Source organism: Paramisgurnus dabryanus, chromosome 4, assembly GCF_030506205.2.
Source record: "Paramisgurnus dabryanus chromosome 4, PD_genome_1.1, whole genome shotgun sequence".
Lineage (NCBI taxonomy): Eukaryota > Metazoa > Chordata > Actinopteri > Cypriniformes > Cobitidae > Paramisgurnus > Paramisgurnus dabryanus.
In genome coordinates, this window is record NC_133340.1 from 1485599 (window position 1) to 1503219 (window position 17621).

General features: G+C 37.0%; 1 protein-coding gene across 2 annotated transcripts in view; it reads left to right on the forward strand.

Annotated features, from left to right (window-relative positions):
- The window catches only part of LOC135785857 (gamma-tubulin complex component 3 homolog), a 31322-nt gene extending 14366 nt beyond the window's left edge, over positions 1-16956 (forward strand). For both annotated transcript variants that reach the window (XM_065295449.2, XM_065295450.2), the window contains exons 9-22: positions 930-998; positions 1080-1212; positions 1849-2015; positions 4458-4568; positions 5722-5830; positions 8665-8854; positions 8981-9116; positions 9215-9283; positions 9375-9510; positions 9776-9864; positions 9971-10102; positions 14662-14802; positions 15248-15364; positions 15715-16956. In XM_065295449.2, the coding sequence (XP_065151521.1) occupies positions 930-998; positions 1080-1212; positions 1849-2015; positions 4458-4568; positions 5722-5830; positions 8665-8854; positions 8981-9116; positions 9215-9283; positions 9375-9510; positions 9776-9864; positions 9971-10102; positions 14662-14802; positions 15248-15364; positions 15715-15876 (1761 nt within the window). In that variant the 3' untranslated portion in view covers positions 15877-16956. The remainder of the gene's footprint in view (positions 1-929; positions 999-1079; positions 1213-1848; positions 2016-4457; positions 4569-5721; positions 5831-8664; positions 8855-8980; positions 9117-9214; positions 9284-9374; positions 9511-9775; positions 9865-9970; positions 10103-14661; positions 14803-15247; positions 15365-15714) is intronic.
- Positions 16957-17621: the final 665 nt, after the last annotated feature.

The following is a 17621-nucleotide window of genomic DNA, read 5'->3' on the forward strand; positions in this document are numbered from 1 at the left end:
GAAATGTAAATAATTGAAAATCAATATTTGTATTATTTTAAAATTAGATTTTACTATAAAGTAGTCATTTATTACGTTTAACTATGACTTTTGATGGGTTGTCAGTTTGTATTTGACGATCGCATTTTTCAGTGAAACAAGAAAATCTGCGTGAACTCTGACAGCATCTTTGAATATAAACTTTATGTATTTGTGTCCTCGGATGCTAAAAACCGCACAAAATGGAGTCATCCGTGTAAAGTTTCATTGGTCTCTATGAGACGTTTGCTTATTATTTCACAGTACATGCAAAGTTGCGAACGTTTCGTAAAGAAATTAAAACAGGTTGCACCACAACAAATCATTTGCATTCGCACAAATGCTCCCAAATATATTTTGAGGTCACGGCAATTAAATATCAGGAGCATATGCGACTAAAACTGTGGCAATTTCGAGCCCCGTTGTAAATAGACGTTCAACACATGCGCAATGCAACAAAATGCAATGCATCTCCTGGGCTACATACTACATGCTTCTCTAGGCGCATGCAGGACCTGCGCATACAATGTTCGCAGGGTTTAAAAAATCCAGTACGTTATGCGTGACTATTCTGATGATGAAAATTGCATCATGAGCACTGTACATGGACCCAAAGTTACTGGTACAAAGTTAACTTCCGGTCTATGTTTGTTTATCGGTCTGGCTGGTGGCAAAACTTAACTCTTGAACAAATACCTTGTCAAAAATTTAAAAAATTTGGGTCTCTGCACGAGAGCGCCCTCTGGCTTTTGAATGTAGAGTAATTTTACCGTAATTTATTGCGAAGCATAGCAAGCAGAATCGCACAATATGTATTTTTACACCCCTTGTCTGTGTATATATATAAATACATATTTAAATTTCACGCAAATTAAAAAAATTGTTTGTCTCTCTTCTTTCTTTGTCCTCAGAGTTTTTGTGCTGCTTTGCATCAAGAGCTGAAGGAATATTACAGACTGCTGTCTGTGCTGCATGCACAGGTGAGCGTGCCTCATCCGAGGATGTGCGTGTTTGATCCTGAGCAGTTATTTACTATCATAAGGGTCTTTATGTGTTTTTAGCTTCAGGTCGAGGATGATCAGGGCGTAAGCGATAGCATGGACAGCAGCTTGACTCTGAGAAGGCTGCTGGTGTGGACCTACGACCCCAAAGTTCGACTGAAAACGCTGGCGGCCCTCGTGGACTACTGCCAAGGTTAGATGAGAAAAACAGGGACTCCGGATCGATGCCAAACAGGCTGATTCGACAAATAATGGGAATTTGCAGCAACAATGAACTTGAAACACTGTTTTGGTTGCCATTAGCGACAGATGCAAACTTTTTTGGTGTCAGCAACTCCAAAACTTAGCGCCCTGTCTTGCTGGCTACTCTCTACATAGGCAGGTCCCTTTTAAGACTGCATCCTTACCTGTATAAAATCTCAAACATACACTGTAAAAAATACTTAAATTACTAACAAGTTTATTCAACTTAAAATTTTCTTTACTAGTAAGGAGTTGCTATAAATTATAAAAATTAAGTTAAATTAGCTTAAGTTATTTTTATAATTTATAAATATAATAGTTGTAATTTTTAAGTATATTAAACCTAAAAAATGATCTGCATAGGCAAACAAATAGCTGCCCTTGCATGGTATTGGTTTAGTATCATCTAAATCGTACAATTCTGTAACTCAAAAAGTAATTTGTCCCTGAAAGCTTTATTTTACGAACCAGCACATCCCGAAGGCTTTCTAGTGTGAAGCCCTAAATCCCCATCAGATTTCCCAGTCAAATAGCTGCATTTAGCTCAAAGATTTGTTTCTGTCTCACCCATGTCCCTGTCTACCAGGTCGTAAAGGAGGAGAGTTGGCTTCGGCCGTACACGCGTACGGCAAGACGGGTGACCCTCACATGAGGGCGTTGATCCAGCACATCCTCGGTCTGGTGTCCCACCCTATTCTTAACTTCCTGTATCGCTGGATATACGACGGAGAGCTGGAGGATACGTACCATGAGGTCAGCACTGTCACACTTACACGCTGCTGTCTTTGCAAAGTCATTCCAGATATACCCTTCCCGAACTTTCCCTGTCAAGACTTAAGAGATTTAAACGATCTTACAGCGCTAACTTCATTTTGGGGGTTACTTAAGAGTCTACACTGCATAACCAAATACTGCTGCTGCCTTTATTTTAGTGTGCCGTAAATAAATTAGTGCGGGATATATCTATTTTCATAATTATATAATGTAAAATTTTAGGACAATGCATTGTTTTTAATTTGACTACTAAGTTCAAAAGAGAGCGTGTAATTGGACTACTTTTGTAGTGCATTTCTTTTGTCTTTTAATGTGAACGTATAAAAACTGCGCAGCCCCAATTTTATACAATTTTATATATATATATACAATTCAGGCAGATCCCAGGTCAGCATTCTCTTATATTTTATTTTATGTCCCTGAAATACATTTCTACAGTCTCCTGCACACAGACACCCAGATGAGGACGAACGAGGGTGCGTTAATGGGCACTTCCTCTTCGTCTTTCTCTCCCACTACCACTCCATCTACTTCTCCTTGTCCTTCTCCAACAATTCCAAATAGAGTCAATGAATCTTTCTTTACTTAGCCTGTGCCCGCTCATCTGAAGTCTTGGGCGTGGAAGAGTTATCACCCAATCGACGCCTATCTTACCATGCGAATTGGACTCCAATCAGACTCTCTCCCCTGTAATCGCGGGTTTTAATCTTTAGTCTAACTGGCTTTTTTTACTGCGTAAGCAGAGTTGAGGGCGTGGAGGTGACGGGGAGAGAAGCTTATATCGGTAATTTAACCATCAACGCTCTTCTCCTTAGCCACAGGTTCACGAGTTTGTCGTTTAGCAATTTTCAGCAATTGTTGTTTTAATAGATTGCGGTACTGATGTACTCTGCGTCTGCCTTATTTCACCATCTGTGTAATTACAACAGAAAGGTCATTCAAGTGTATTCGAATAACACTTGACTAGTTATAACATAGGTCAGCTTGCAACTTTCTTACTTTAAACACTAATCACAATGTTAATGGTAAAGTGTTTTTTTATTTAATTCTCTGTTTGCTTATGCAACTATAAGTAATTTGTATGTTAAAGGGATAGTTCGGCCAAAAATGATATTAAACCCATGATTTACTCACCCCCAAGCTGTCCGAGTTGCATATGTCCATCGTTTTTCAGACAGACACATTTTCGGATATTTTAGAAAATGTTTTAGATCTTTCAGTTGATTAAATGTAATGTTACGGGGTCCACGACCTTCAAGTCCAAAAAAAGTGCGTCCATCCTTCACAAATTAAATCCAGACATCTACAGGATGATAAACAAAGGTCTTCTGAGGGTAATCTGCGCTGTGTTGTTGTAGAAATATCCATATTTAAAACCATCTTAGTCGCGTCCACATTCAGGATGAGAGCTTACGCAGCCTACGGAGGCTACTCTGCTGCTGCTCTGTGCCCCCGCCCTCCGAATTTGTCATACGTCACTAAGAAAAGTGCGTACACTACGCTAATACTCTCTCCTGAATACAGAGGAGTCTAAGATGGCGGCGCTACCGGAAGGTAGTTATTTTCGTTAATAAAGTTTTAAATATGGATATTACAACACCGCACGGATTACCCTCAGAAGACCTTTGTTTATCATCCTGGAGCCGTTTGGATTTATTTTGTGAAGGATGGACGCACTTTTTTTGGACTTGAAGGTCGTGGACCCCGTAACATTACATTTAATCAACTGAAAGATCTAAAACATTTTCTAAAATATCCGAAAATGTGTTTGTCTGAAAAACGATGGACATATGCAACTCGGACAGCTTGGGGGTGAGTAAATTATGGGTTTAATATCATTTTTGGACGAACTATCCCTTTAAAGGTGCAATGTAGGACTTTTAGAGGGATCTCTTGACAGAAATGCAATATAATATACATAACTATATTAGCAGTGGTGTATAAAGACTTTACATAATGAACTGTATTGTTTTTATTATTTTAGAATAATGAGACGTTTTTATCTACATACACCGCGGTGTCTTTACATGCAAGTCGCCGTAAACGGACAAACTGTTTTACAGAGCGCGTTTCATCACTATGTTGCATCAGACGACAAGATGTTTGTCCTGTGGTGGCTATGGTAGCTTCTCTTTGCGTTTCGAAATTGAAGGGTGAGCTGTTGGTTGCCATTCGCCACTGAACCCACACTGGACTTTTAATTTGTATTAAATGCTCAGCAGCTTTAGCTTAACCAATAGCATAGTTTGGAGGAAGGACTATTTGTTTATCTAGCGAATGGCAGAAGGGATTTTATCTGAATCCTGGAGTCATTTTTGCAGTGTGGTTTAGTAATGCTAGTGATGCAAGAATGACACAAAATAATTTTGTTTTTATTGTTGATTTATTACTGCATCTGACTAACAACATGTACGTGTTCAGTTCTTTGTAGCCTCAGATCCGACGGTGAAGACGGACAGACTCTGGCACGATAAGTACTCTTTGAGGAAGAGTATGATCCCATCCTTCTTCACCATGGACCAGGCCAGAAAGGTACAGCACTCATATCATTACTTTTTTCATTTTACTTACATTTTTGAGTTTAATTAATTTGAAATTTAGAATTTATTTCAACTTTCTTGACTAATGAGAAGTTGCTATAAATTATAAAAATAAAGTTGAATTACTTAAGCTAATTTAACCTTATTTTTATAATTTATAGCAACTCCTCACTAGTCAGGAATGTTGAAATAAATTGTATATTCAAGTTGATTAAACTTACAAATTTAAGTGCAACAAGGAATTAGTAACAGTGTACATTTACATTGGTTTGAATGTCAAAAATAAAGTTATCGACCCAGCAATGACCCCTAAGATTTGCAACACAATGACATAAACGACAAATATAAAGTCAATACAAAATAAAATAAATAAAGTATGTGTATTAAAAACTATTGTAAATGACTGACAGTTCTTATCATTTTTGTATTTATGACATATGTGAATATGTTTTAAAGGGGACATATCATGAAAATCTGACTTTTTCCATGTTTAAGTGCTATAATTTGGTCACCAGTGCTTCTATCAACCTAGAAAATGTGAAAAAGATCAACCCAGTAACTTAGTTTTGGTTAACCATTCTCTGCAAGCTTGTGAAAAAATAGCTCATTTAAATTTTTCTTTCCTTGTGATGTCAGAAGTGGATAATACCGCCCCTTAATCTGCACTATCCAACCACGGCACTGCCATTTAGTGCAGCTCATTTGCATTTAAAAGGACACACCCAAAAACGGCACATTTTGCTCACACCTACAAAGCGTCAATTTTAACATGTTATAATAAATTATTTATATGGTATTTTGAGCTAAAACTACACATATGTACTCTGGGGACACCAAATAATTATTTGACATCTTAAAAAAGTTTTGTGAAATGTCCCCTTTAATGTCATCGTAAATCAAATCTTATTCATTTTCTTCTATGCAATGATAGGTTCGAAATGACATTTATGCATTTGGAAGGCGTTTTTATTCAATGCAACTTCAATTCAATGGAATGAAACCTATGAACTTTGCATTGCTAAAACATTGCTAAACTGCTTGAGTTAACTATTTAAAATGCAACAAAACAGAATTAAAAAAGTATTTAATAAAATGTATTTGTGTATTCCTAATTTAACTAATTGCGTTTCCTCTCACCATTTCAGGTATTGCTAATCGGTAAATCCATCAACTTCCTGCATCAGGTGTGTCATGACCGGACGCCGCCGGGAAAAATCATGCCTGCCTCCAAATCCACCGACTCACCCAAAGACGGTAAGCATACGTTAATGCATTTGCTAAATATAACCGGGTTTTATGCTGTCTAATGCAATATTTGTGGCCATAATGGCGGCTAATAGTTAAATAAACTGCTGAAAGTAGAGAGAGGGATTGATCTGTTGTGAGGGAAAGTGCTGTTTTTGACCACCGCGTCTCTGGTGTAATTGTCTGTATCGATGCTGGCTGTATTTAGCATCTTTGCTAGCAGGGCTGATCAATGCTTTTAGCCTCCTGCATACATCTCTGTCCTTCAATGTCTTTTTTTGAAGGGTTTTTATTTTTGCCTGTCTATTTTTTACTTTTTTGCTTGTCCATGCAATTTGTTATTTCTATTTGACGTTTTGTTCAGCTGTTATTTAAAGAAAAAGATTTTTTTTTTTTTTTTTTTGCAAAAAAAGGCATGTATTAATTAATCTAAGTTAAAAATAAATCTTATTTTTTATGTAATATTTTGCAGTGTTTATTACAGCAATTAATCCGTGTAAGTCAGTTTTTTAATTCCTGTGCCCTCATAAACTTTAATCAAAATCTGAAGATGTACCACCTACCACCCTTGTGGCGATCATTCTCTGATTACTGTCAGCTAGATGTCATGGTTTTATTTTTTCAGCTAGATGTCTCGAGTTTTATTTCTGAATGTAACACCTACTTTTCTATATCCAATCAATTCACAGTGGAAGAAACAAGCCACGCCTGCTATTTTCCTCATGTAAAATACGAAAAAACGTCACAACACGGAAGCAAAATCGATTGCGACTGTTAAGCATAGCTTGATTGACTAGTTTAAAGGACAAGTTCGGTATTTTAGACTTAAAGCCCTGTTTTCAGATTGTTTATGATGAAATAGAATGGTTTTGACTGAAATTTCGACACATGCGGCTGCCCTGAGAATTTTCGCGTGTTTGTGCTTCATCTCACACCTTTACAATGGGTTTAATGGTGCACAGGAACAATCCATCCTAAAAATGCATTAAACTTTCGTTTACAAAGACGTGAAACTCACTGAGTAGTCAGGGGTGTTCACTGATATGCTCACACAAAAATCGCTGCAAAAGATGCTTTCCAACAGCAGTTTTAGCATTCGTTGTTAACTTGTGGACCTATTTTTCCAAACGCCTCACACCCGTACTTTCTTCCGCTTAGAGCTTGAATAATAGGCACTCCAGCCCAGGTGGTGGCGCTAATCCGCCTTTGCCAATTGCAAGAATAGAAACAAAGTTCCCGGCACGGAGTAATACCGTACCTCACAGGACAACTAATACAAGTCAATGGAGTTGGTAAAAACTACGATAAAACCTGTTGGAATGCGTCTTTTGGAGCGATTTTTGTGTGAGCATATCAGTGAACACCCCTGACCACTCGGTGAGTTTCACGTCTTTGTAAACGAAAGTGTAATGCATTTTAGGGAGGATTGTTCCAGTGCACCATTAAACCCATTGTAGAGGTCTGAGCTGAAACACAAACACGCGAAAATTCTCAGGGCAGCCGCAAATGTCGAAATTTCAGTCAAAACCGTTCTATTTCACCATAAACAATCTGAAAACAGGGCTTTAAGTCTAAAATACCGAACTTGTCCTTTAAGTGTACAATAATTAAAATGTGTAGTACGATAACATTAGTGCAAATACAGGTAGACAGTTTTGTTGTAGTGGCTGGTTGGCAGGGCATTCTGTCAGACCGAATGCAATGATTGGACAAATATTTGATGGTCCGGAGACTTTCACAGAAGATGAAAAATCTATGAACAGTAATGCTGGGAAAAGATTAATCACGATTAATCGCATATAAAATAAAAGTGATTTTTTTGCATAATATTAGGGCCGGAACTTTAACGCGTTAATTAAGATTAATTAATTACACAAAAAATAACGCGTTAAACATTTTTTACGCATTTTAATCGCACTTATTTTTGCACCGCGGAACATTTCTCATTGGATGAGTTTTCGCGGACCGATTTTACTGGAGCACCAACTAGCGTTCATGACTTCAGACAACAATAAACCACAGTGAACATGAACAGAGAAGCTGATGAGATCGCTTTGGTTGGCCCCGTGGATGGGAATTTTTTTTTTTTAAACGAACGGATGGAAGCGTCGATAAGAGCATGGTTGTGTGTAAGCTATGCAACAAGGAATTCACATATCACCCGCAGCACATCGAGCCTCAAGTATCATCTCAATGCAAAACCTATAGCAGCTAGCGTGGACGTTAGCCCGACTCCGTGTACAACGACTTGGTTGAACAAAAATGAACAATATTTTGTTGCTTAAGCTTATGTATTCATTCATTATTCATGGTATACTAAAAATCCATGTGAAAAAATAACTTCTCAATGTTCTCAGGTCAAATATTTATATGTGATTAATGTCGATTAATTAATTACAAAGTCTCTAATTAATTAGATACATTTTTTTAATCGAGTCCCGGCCCTACATAATATATAAGTGTGCGCTGTGTGTAATTATTATGTGTATATATAAATACAAACACATTCATGTATGTATTTAAGAAACATTTATATGTTTATATATATTTATTTATATTTTTATATATTAACAATAAAAATGGATATATAAATAAAAATGTTCTGAAATGTATATATGTATGTGTGTGTGTGTGTGTGTGTGTGTGTGTGTGTGTGTGTGTGTGTGTGTGTGTGTGTGTGTGTGTGTGTGTGTGTGTGTGTTTTAAATATACATAATAATTACACACAGTACAGACATATATATTAGACAAAAATGCACTTTTATTTTGTATGCGATTAATCTTTTCCTAGCACTAACAAATGGATATTAGATAATATGTCTTTGTCTATCTCTCTTTTTCAGCGACAGAGTTGTTTACTGATCTCGAAGGGGCCTTTCAGAGTAAGATAGACGCTGCTTATTTCGAGACCAGTAAGTATCTGTTGAATGTGTTGAATAAGAACTACCATCTACTTGAGCATCTTCAAGCCATGAGAAGATACCTGCTGCTTGGCCAGGGAGACTTTATCCGACACCTTATGGACCTTCTCAAGTGAGTCTGTGGCCTCTTGTTAAAACATGGTGCTTTTTCTTCAATTTGATGTTTTTGAGCTTTTCCGTATCCAATAAAGGCGACCTGGAATCATCCATCTTTCTTTTCTTCCTCTCTATCTCTCAGGCCAGAGCTGGTGAGGGCCGCCACTACCCTGTACCAACATAATTTAACCGGTATCCTGGAGACCGCTGTCAGGGCAACCAACGCTCAATTTGACAGTCCCGAGATTCTGAAAAGACTCGATGTTCGGCTGTTGGAGGTATTTAGAGGGCTGCTTCATGAAAAGGAAGAGGAAAAAACAACCTTCCTTTTATTACCGAATATATAAAAACGAATTCATTGTCTTGTTTTGTCCAGGTGTCTCCGGGGGACACTGGTTGGGACGTCTTCAGTCTGGACTATCATGTGGAAGGGCCCATTGCCACGGTAACTAAGCGCATACCATACAGCACACACATAGTTTTGTATCCGTCTGGTCTTTTCTGTGCTTATTGCATGTCTGTCATATCTGCGTCAGGTGTTCACGCGTGAGTGTATGAGTCATTACCTGCGAGTGTTCAACTTCCTGTGGAGGGCAAAAAGAATGGAGTACATTCTCACAGACATCTGGAAGGGTCAGATGTGCAACGCTAAACTGCTGAAGAGCATGCCGGGTAAGTGCAGTATCGCCCACCGCCAACAGAGGGAAATATTTCTTCTGAAAATAAGTCATGTATGTAAAATAAAGTCTGTTGAGCGTATTATAAGCATGCATTCCAATTCGCCTACTAAAAGTATACACTGTTTTTATGAGAAAGACATTTGAATGCATTAAAAGAGATGGAACGAGTTGTGTGCATATGTGATAACAGTGTGGGGTTTTTGTTAGCTTTCATATAGCACAGCTTTGAAAATAATATGTAATGTACGTTCATCTAGAGCTCTCCGGTGTGCTGCACCAGTGTCACGTTCTCGCCTCCGAGATGGTTCACTTCATCCACCAGATGCAGTACTACATCACATTTGAGGTGTGTGTGTGTGTGTGTGTGTGTGTGTGTGTGTGTGTGTTCCCATCACTATCGAACACAGATGTGCAATGAGCTGTATTGCTGAGTACATTGTGTGTGTTTATAGGTGTTGGAGTGTTCGTGGGATGAGTTGTGGAATAAAGTTCAACAGGCTCAGGATCTGGATCACATCATCGCAGCTCACGAGGTTTTCCTGGACACCATCATCTCTCGCTGCCTACTAGATGTTAACAACAGGGTACGATGCACATCATATATACTGTATATACCCCTATATACACACACAATTGTAAAAGTTTAGGGTCTCTTGAGTGAAATGCAGGGTTCCCACGGTCATGGAATTTATGCAATATCATGGAATTTTAAAAGGTCTTTTCCAGACATTGAAAGTTAGGAATATAAGGAATTTTTGGCTTTAAAAGTTTGTGAAACTGCTGAAATGTCCTTAAGTCCAAGATTAATCTAAACCCTGTCCAGAAAACCACCCCAAGAAGTTTAACCAAAACCATTAAAAAAAAAAACATTGACTTGGGGACAATGGAATCGGAAGTACTAATAAAATGCTAACTCACTTCTGGGTTTTGCCTACAAAAAAACCTCATCCCTGTGCTGCGGCCCTTTTTTATTCCCTTTTCGCTTGTCAACTGGCCATCACTTAAGTCAAATGCAGTCATCTGTACCTGTTAACTAAGGAAAAAATGCCAGGAAAATGTAAACTTTAAGATGTTTGGAACCGTGGATATGTTTCTCATATATTCAGGATCAGAAGGTTAAGGAAAAAATTTATTTTCATTAATTTGCTTACAAGTAGTGCTGCCACTAACGACTAATTTTCTAACGACTAATCTTTCGACTAATTTTTCGAATAGTCGACTATTCTAAACGACTAATAAAAAAAACTCAAGTGTTTGTTATTTCATTGTGTCCATTTTATTTTGAACCCACCGGTGTCATAAACAATATGAATAACTTAAATGTTACCAAATAAAAAATTACAATGTAAACAATATAAATAATAATAAAAACTTCCAGTGCAAAGTAGATGCTTAACAGAAATATGAAATGTTTCACTTCTACTCTTTGATCTTATATTGCATTTTAACACAACTGAATGCTATTTTACATATTATCTGTTCTGTTGTAGCCTATAAAATAGTGACTAAACATGACCCATCACCTCGTTTTTAACCAACCAGCTGTTTCTTTAACTGCTGCTAAAATCCTAATTTAGATATGCAAAAATCACCATACATATACATTGTAGCTTTACTGCTGTTGCTCTTCTCATAATTGTTGTTGTGTTTTGAGTCATTTCTTGATTTTAAATGCGAGTGATATAGCGCAGACAATTCGGTGCAAATTCAGAAATACAAGAGAATATACACTGTTGTTGATTTTACAGAACACGGCATACAGCATCATAGGGAGGGAGAAAGCTCGCACACAGACTCACACTACTGCTAATCTTTCTTCAAGTCATGTTAACTCGATCAGTCGTCTTTGTCAGAGACATCTGTGAATGTTGACGTTTACGCAAAAAAGAAAGTACATTAAAAACACTGTCACCTTTTCACTGTCACGTAAGAGAGAGGCGCGCGCGGTCGAGGCGCTGCAAGCAACATGAGTGATAGAGAGAGAGAGAGAGAGAGAGAGAGAGAGAGAGAGAGAGAGACGCGCAACAATGAATTGAGCCGTTTAAAATAGTAAAATAAAAATGTAAATGGGAATCATGAAAAATCTATTTGTTGCGTCCAGTGTTGATTCCGTGGCGGAATCACGAGCAAACAGCTTTAACATCCAAAGACAGAGTCATTGTACTTCTCAAAAGAGTTAATAAAACAGTACTAGCTCGCCGTTTCATTAATAATCATATAACAGTTACTTACGTTGTCCTATTCTCTGTGGGTGTATCGTCAGTAACTCCCGAGTGTTTTCGTTTGAGATGCTCGTGCATTGTCGTTGTGCTCCCGTGATAAGCCAGCGACGTTTGGCACGGTGTAACAGACCACTCTTTTATCACAACTTGGCTTAAAATACTTTCATACTTCGGAAGCTTTCCGACTCATAATTCCATAGACTCACCTGCCACCGCCAATTTTTCAAAATTAAAGCAGTGAAGGCAGGGGAGAGGGAAGAAAGATGATAGCGTAGCAGATGAACCAGCAGGGCGCGCACAGCGCACAGACTGGTGTGGAGGTGAATTACATTGAGCCATTTGAGACATGAGACAGAATTACAGTGGGCCGTTTGAGACGGAAAAAAATAAATATGCGACTCCTCGACTAAAAAAATTGCCGTCGACAAATTTTCATCGTCGATTACGTCGACTACGTCGACTATTCGCGGCAGCACTACTTACAAGATATTTTTATCTAAAGCGACTTAACCCTCAACTGTCACGGGCCCACAGGTGGGCCCAAATTGTTTACGTTACTATTAATAATAGCCTATTCTAAAACTAAAATAATCAAACTATATATCCTTGAAAAGCACTACGAGTGTAATTTTCCTGTTCATCACCATTTTGCAAAACGAATTATGCAGTGAGTAATTTTGTAAAAGTAGTCAAGTAGTTATTACTTAATTATAACACTAATATCCTACTCTAAATCTGAAACAATCTTGACAAAATATATGTCGTTGGAAAGCTCTAATAATGTAGTTTTCATATTTCATCACCATTTCGAGATAAGAATGAAATGGGGAGAGCAATTTAAAAAAAGTCATGGGCCCTCGAGTGGGCCCACTTGTTATTATATATTTATAACACTAATATCCAACACTAAACCTGAAATAATCTCAACAAACTATATATCATTGGAAGGCTCTAATAATATAGTTTTCATATTTCATCACCATTTTGAGAAAAGAATGTGATAGTGAGAGTAATTTTATAACATGTCAGAGGGCCCACTTTTTATTGCATGTTTATAACACTAGTTTCCTATTTTGCAAAGACATTTTGCAATGATATTAATGCAGTGACAGTAATTTATTAATTTATGACTATAGTATACAGCAAACCAATGACACCTAGTGGCCTTTTTTGGAAAAATCACTAAGTTTGACAGAAAACATTTTTGAAATTTGAATCAAAACTAGTTTTAAAACATTTATATTTTATCGTTTTTTTTTTTTTTTGTATAAAATATGAAGAGTTTGGTTCCAAAACGCGATAAATCCATTTTGACAAATTTCGGTAAAAACGTGTTTTCTATACCAAGAAAGTGACCAGATGAAAACCACTATTTTCTGTTACAAACTTTCACATAGCATCTTTAGGTTATAAAAACATAAAAAATTCAAATCCATAACTTCATTTTCAAAGATTTATTATAAAAACGGATTATTTTTTCCACAAAATGCAATAAATCCATGACAAGTTTTTATTCAAAATGCTATAAATCTATTGAATCAATCGCCTATATAAATGTGCATTCATCTTTGCCATGAGCATTCCATTCATCTTTGACTAGTTGTACACACTAATTAAAAATACAAACATTAATGGCATTAATCAAAACACTTACTTTGTCATATTAAGAACACTGTCATTGCTGCGGTTATACTTGACGTCGTTTTTCACAGCGATCAGCTGTAAAATGTTTTGGTCCTGCTCGATTTTCGTTGACTTTGAGTAAAATTATGGAAAGTTTTTCATAAGATCCCCTGGGGTCAATGTGATGCTGTCGGCCCGGGAAAACAAGCACCCGTCTCCCAAGTGCCTCTTGCGTAAATTATTAGATGTTGATGGCTTACGTTTCTTTCCCGTCACAGAAAACCACCACAGGTTTATCAATGCTATTAAAGTATTATTTTGTTTTTGTTTGTTTGGTGATCACGAAGTACATAGTAGATGAGGAAAACTAGGATTCCGTGTACTCAACGCGCCGCCATTGTTTGTTTACATTGCGTGAATGGTGCGCTGTAATCTGTGGAGTCGATTTATGGCATTCTGTAGAAAAGGGGGAGTGGCGTTTATTGCATTTTGGGAAAAAAGGGAGAAAAGATGACAGAATAACACGGCGGATATTGGATTTTGCGTAAAATTAAGAATTTACTTTTTAATACTGTCCTGATATAATACTGATTCTGGCAGTAACTAATTTTTTTCAAAAAAATATATACTTTTGCATTTTTATTAAGTTTTATAAACTGTTTTTTTTTATATTAACAACTAAAATGAGACAAAGATAAGGCTATAGACAAAAGAATGTCAGAGATATAAATTTGAAATTACATTTCACCCCCACTCAAAAGGGGGGGTGCCAGTTAAAGGGATAGTTTACTTGAAAATGAAAGTTCTGTCATCATTTACTCATCCTCATATTGTTCTAAACCTGTATGAATTTTTTTTTCTGATGAACACGAACACAAAGATATTTTGAGAAATGATGGTAAACACACAGCAGTAAGTGACCATTGACTTCCATAGTAGGGAAAAAAATATTTTGGAAGTGTTGTGATAAATGACTAAGAAAATATTTGGATAAATGATGCTAAGCACACAGTTGACGGTACCCATTAAATTCCATCATATTTTTCTATTCCTACTATGGAAGTCTATAGTCCACTGCTGTTTGTTTACCATCATTTCTCAAAATATCTTCTTTTGTGTTTATCAGAAAAAAAGAAATTCATACAGGTTTAGAACAACATGAGGAAGAGATAATGATGACAGAATTTTCATTTTAAAGTGAACTATCTCTTTAAGGGGTTAATGCTTTAAATTTAGAGGACAAAAAATGTTTTGTGCCATCATAATAATTTTGTTTCATAATTTTTTTTTCAATGCAGTCTCTGTTGAATCAGTTGCGTGCCGTGTTCGATCAGATCATCGAGTTCCAGAGTGCCCAGGACTCGCTGTATCGTTCTGCTTTAGAAGAACTACAGCTGCGTGTCCAGTACGAGGACAAGAAAAGACAGAGAGAGGAAATGGTACGTACAAAGAGAGACACAATGCATTAAAATGGATATGATTAAAATACTGTGAACAAAATACAATCAGTGTCCTTTCATCATGTTCACTGTATGCATGACCATATCATATCTATATCGAGATGTATTTATAGGAATAAACATTTCACAAGTCACGTGTTCTTAAATAATTCTGGGAGCGAGCACACGGTAAACCCATGAATGTATAGGCCTATAAAGCTGTCTAATGATCTCAAACGTGCTGAGATATACGATCCATCACTTTATTTCTGGACTGCAGCCATTAGCGACTGTATGGGCGCATGAGAGTGCATTCTGCTTTAACAGCATGGTGTTAGTTTTCTATTACCTTTGATTGTCTATGTCGGCTAAAGTGCCGAAAGAGCAAAAGACGACACTGCTACAATTTGTGTTTGTTTATAGTTGTGTGTGTTTTGTGTTTTAGGGTGAGTGGGGTGTAACGGCAGAGCAGGAGGCGGCAGAGAACAGGCGCGTACAGGAGTATAAGGACACCATACCAAAAATGTGCTCCCAGCTCAGATTACTCACACACTTCTACCAGGTACATGATATGCCCGTTTAGTTTACACACATACACCCTTCAAATTCTTAATTTTTTAGATTTACTTTTATCCTTTGCCTAACTCGCCAATATCAAAATTATAAAATGATCACCAATATTAAAGACTCATCTCTTCAGCCTACCCTTTAAAGTCTTTTTCATTGTGCTGCACTTTTAAATGTGCTATATAAGTTGAATAGTTAAATACTTGGGGCTGGTACGTAAACTTAGTTTGAATTGCTTTATTGTGTCAAACCTGGTTATGACACGGGATACAGTAAGATAAAGTCCTGGATGCAATGCCGAGATGAAAGTTACTCATGTTTCTCTCTCTCTCTCCTTTCCTCCAGGGCATCGTGCAAGAGTTTCTTCGGCTGTTAATGACCAGCTCTGATGAGAGTCTACAGTTTCTTAGTTTCCGTCTGGACTTCAACGAACATTACAAGGCCCGTGATCCACGTCTGCGTCCCTCACTGGGCGCCACTAGAGGGCGACGAAGCTCTAACATCTGACCTCGATGGAACATTAATGTTGTGTGGACTTTAATAATAGGGCTAATCACAATTATTCTGCCGCTCGTATAACAGGGAATTAAAAAATGTGTTTATAAAATACCCTGTTTCCTTGCCATGGCCAAATGATTTCAATCACACAAACTATCTAGCGGAGTCTAACATTCAGTATGACAAGGTCACAGATGAGTTCTTATCAGTTTTGTCATTTGTTCATATTTAAGATTTTGTTTGATACTTTTGTTTTTGTTATTTTCTTGCTTTTTTATACTCTGTGTTTATCTTAATTTAGTTTTTGGCACCCCATCTGATGGCTTAGATTGGGTTTTAACATGCAGATCTGCTTTGCCCTGCTGCCTATTTTCATGACCTTGTAATTATTTTTGATCTGTTTGTTGAGTTTGTTATTATAGACGCTGTGACCTTTGTACTGCGTGTATTAAAAGAGAAACCTTAAGCGTCAATCAGTTATTTAATGGCAAAAGTACATGAACTTAAATGAAAAGACATTCTGTAAACTCATTTCATTTTTTTTGTCATTCAAAATTAATTACCCACAATGCTGTGTGACCCGATAAGGCTTCTGGATTAACTGTGCGGACAATGTTGCTATTCTGAAAAATTGCTATAGTTATAAACAATAGTAGTTTTTCCATCTTATAAATGTTCATGAAGTGTGTGGATAAAAAAGTGGCAAACATCTTACCTCATTATATAGAAGATAAGGAAGATGAAAACCGAATGAGTAATGAATGATTTTGTCCTCTAATTGATTGTAAAGGCAATGAGATGTTAGCACTGTACTTTAATTTCAAGTGTTTTGGGGGTGAAGCAGAGTATGATTGCCCATAATAGGTTTCAAACTGTTCACACTTGTATGTAAGCAGATCTCAAAACAAACAAACATCCTGTCATTCTTTTCTTGAATAAATAAACTTTTTATATAAAAAGTCTGAACTTCCTATTTCAAAAGCAGAGTAAGTGAAGAGTACCAGTTTCTGTACATTAATGCATTAGCATTTTTTTGATTTATACAATAGATTTTGCCCTCTTGCTTTTGTGTTTGGGGTTGTTGTCTTGTTGAACCACCCATTTCAGGGGCATTACCTCTTCTGCAAAGGGCAACATAGTCTCTTCAAGTATTCTGATGTATTCAAACTGATCCATGTTCCCTTGTATAGAATAAATAGGCCCAACACTGTTATATGAAAAAATCCCCATACCATGATTTTTGCCCCACTGTCTTAAAGGGGCAGTGTGTACATTTTAGAAGGATCTTTTGACATCAATGCAATATAATATAGATAATGTCTATTAAAACTATGTTTTTAGTGGTGCATAAAGACCTTACAAAATAAACTTTTGTTTTTATCACCTTAGAATGAGACATTTTTATCTAAATACACTGCGGGTCCTCTTACATGGAAGCCACTATTTTGTGCCATGATGTTTCTACAATAGCCCTTAAGGGACCAACTGCTCTACACAGTGTCTCAGACAAGACATGTTTGTCCTGTGATGACTACCGACAACTAGCTTCTCCGTGCTTCCAAAGGGAGGGGTGTGAAATGCAACCTTACCACTAGATGCCGCTAAAATCTACACACTGCACCTTTAAATGTCTTTACAGTGTAACGTGGCATGAATTCAGTACCCAGTCTTAATCTGTTTTAACAGTAGTTGTTTGTTTTCTCCCATGTGCTTTGGGTTTTTGTTGCCATTTTTAAGCATCTGAGTTTATTTTA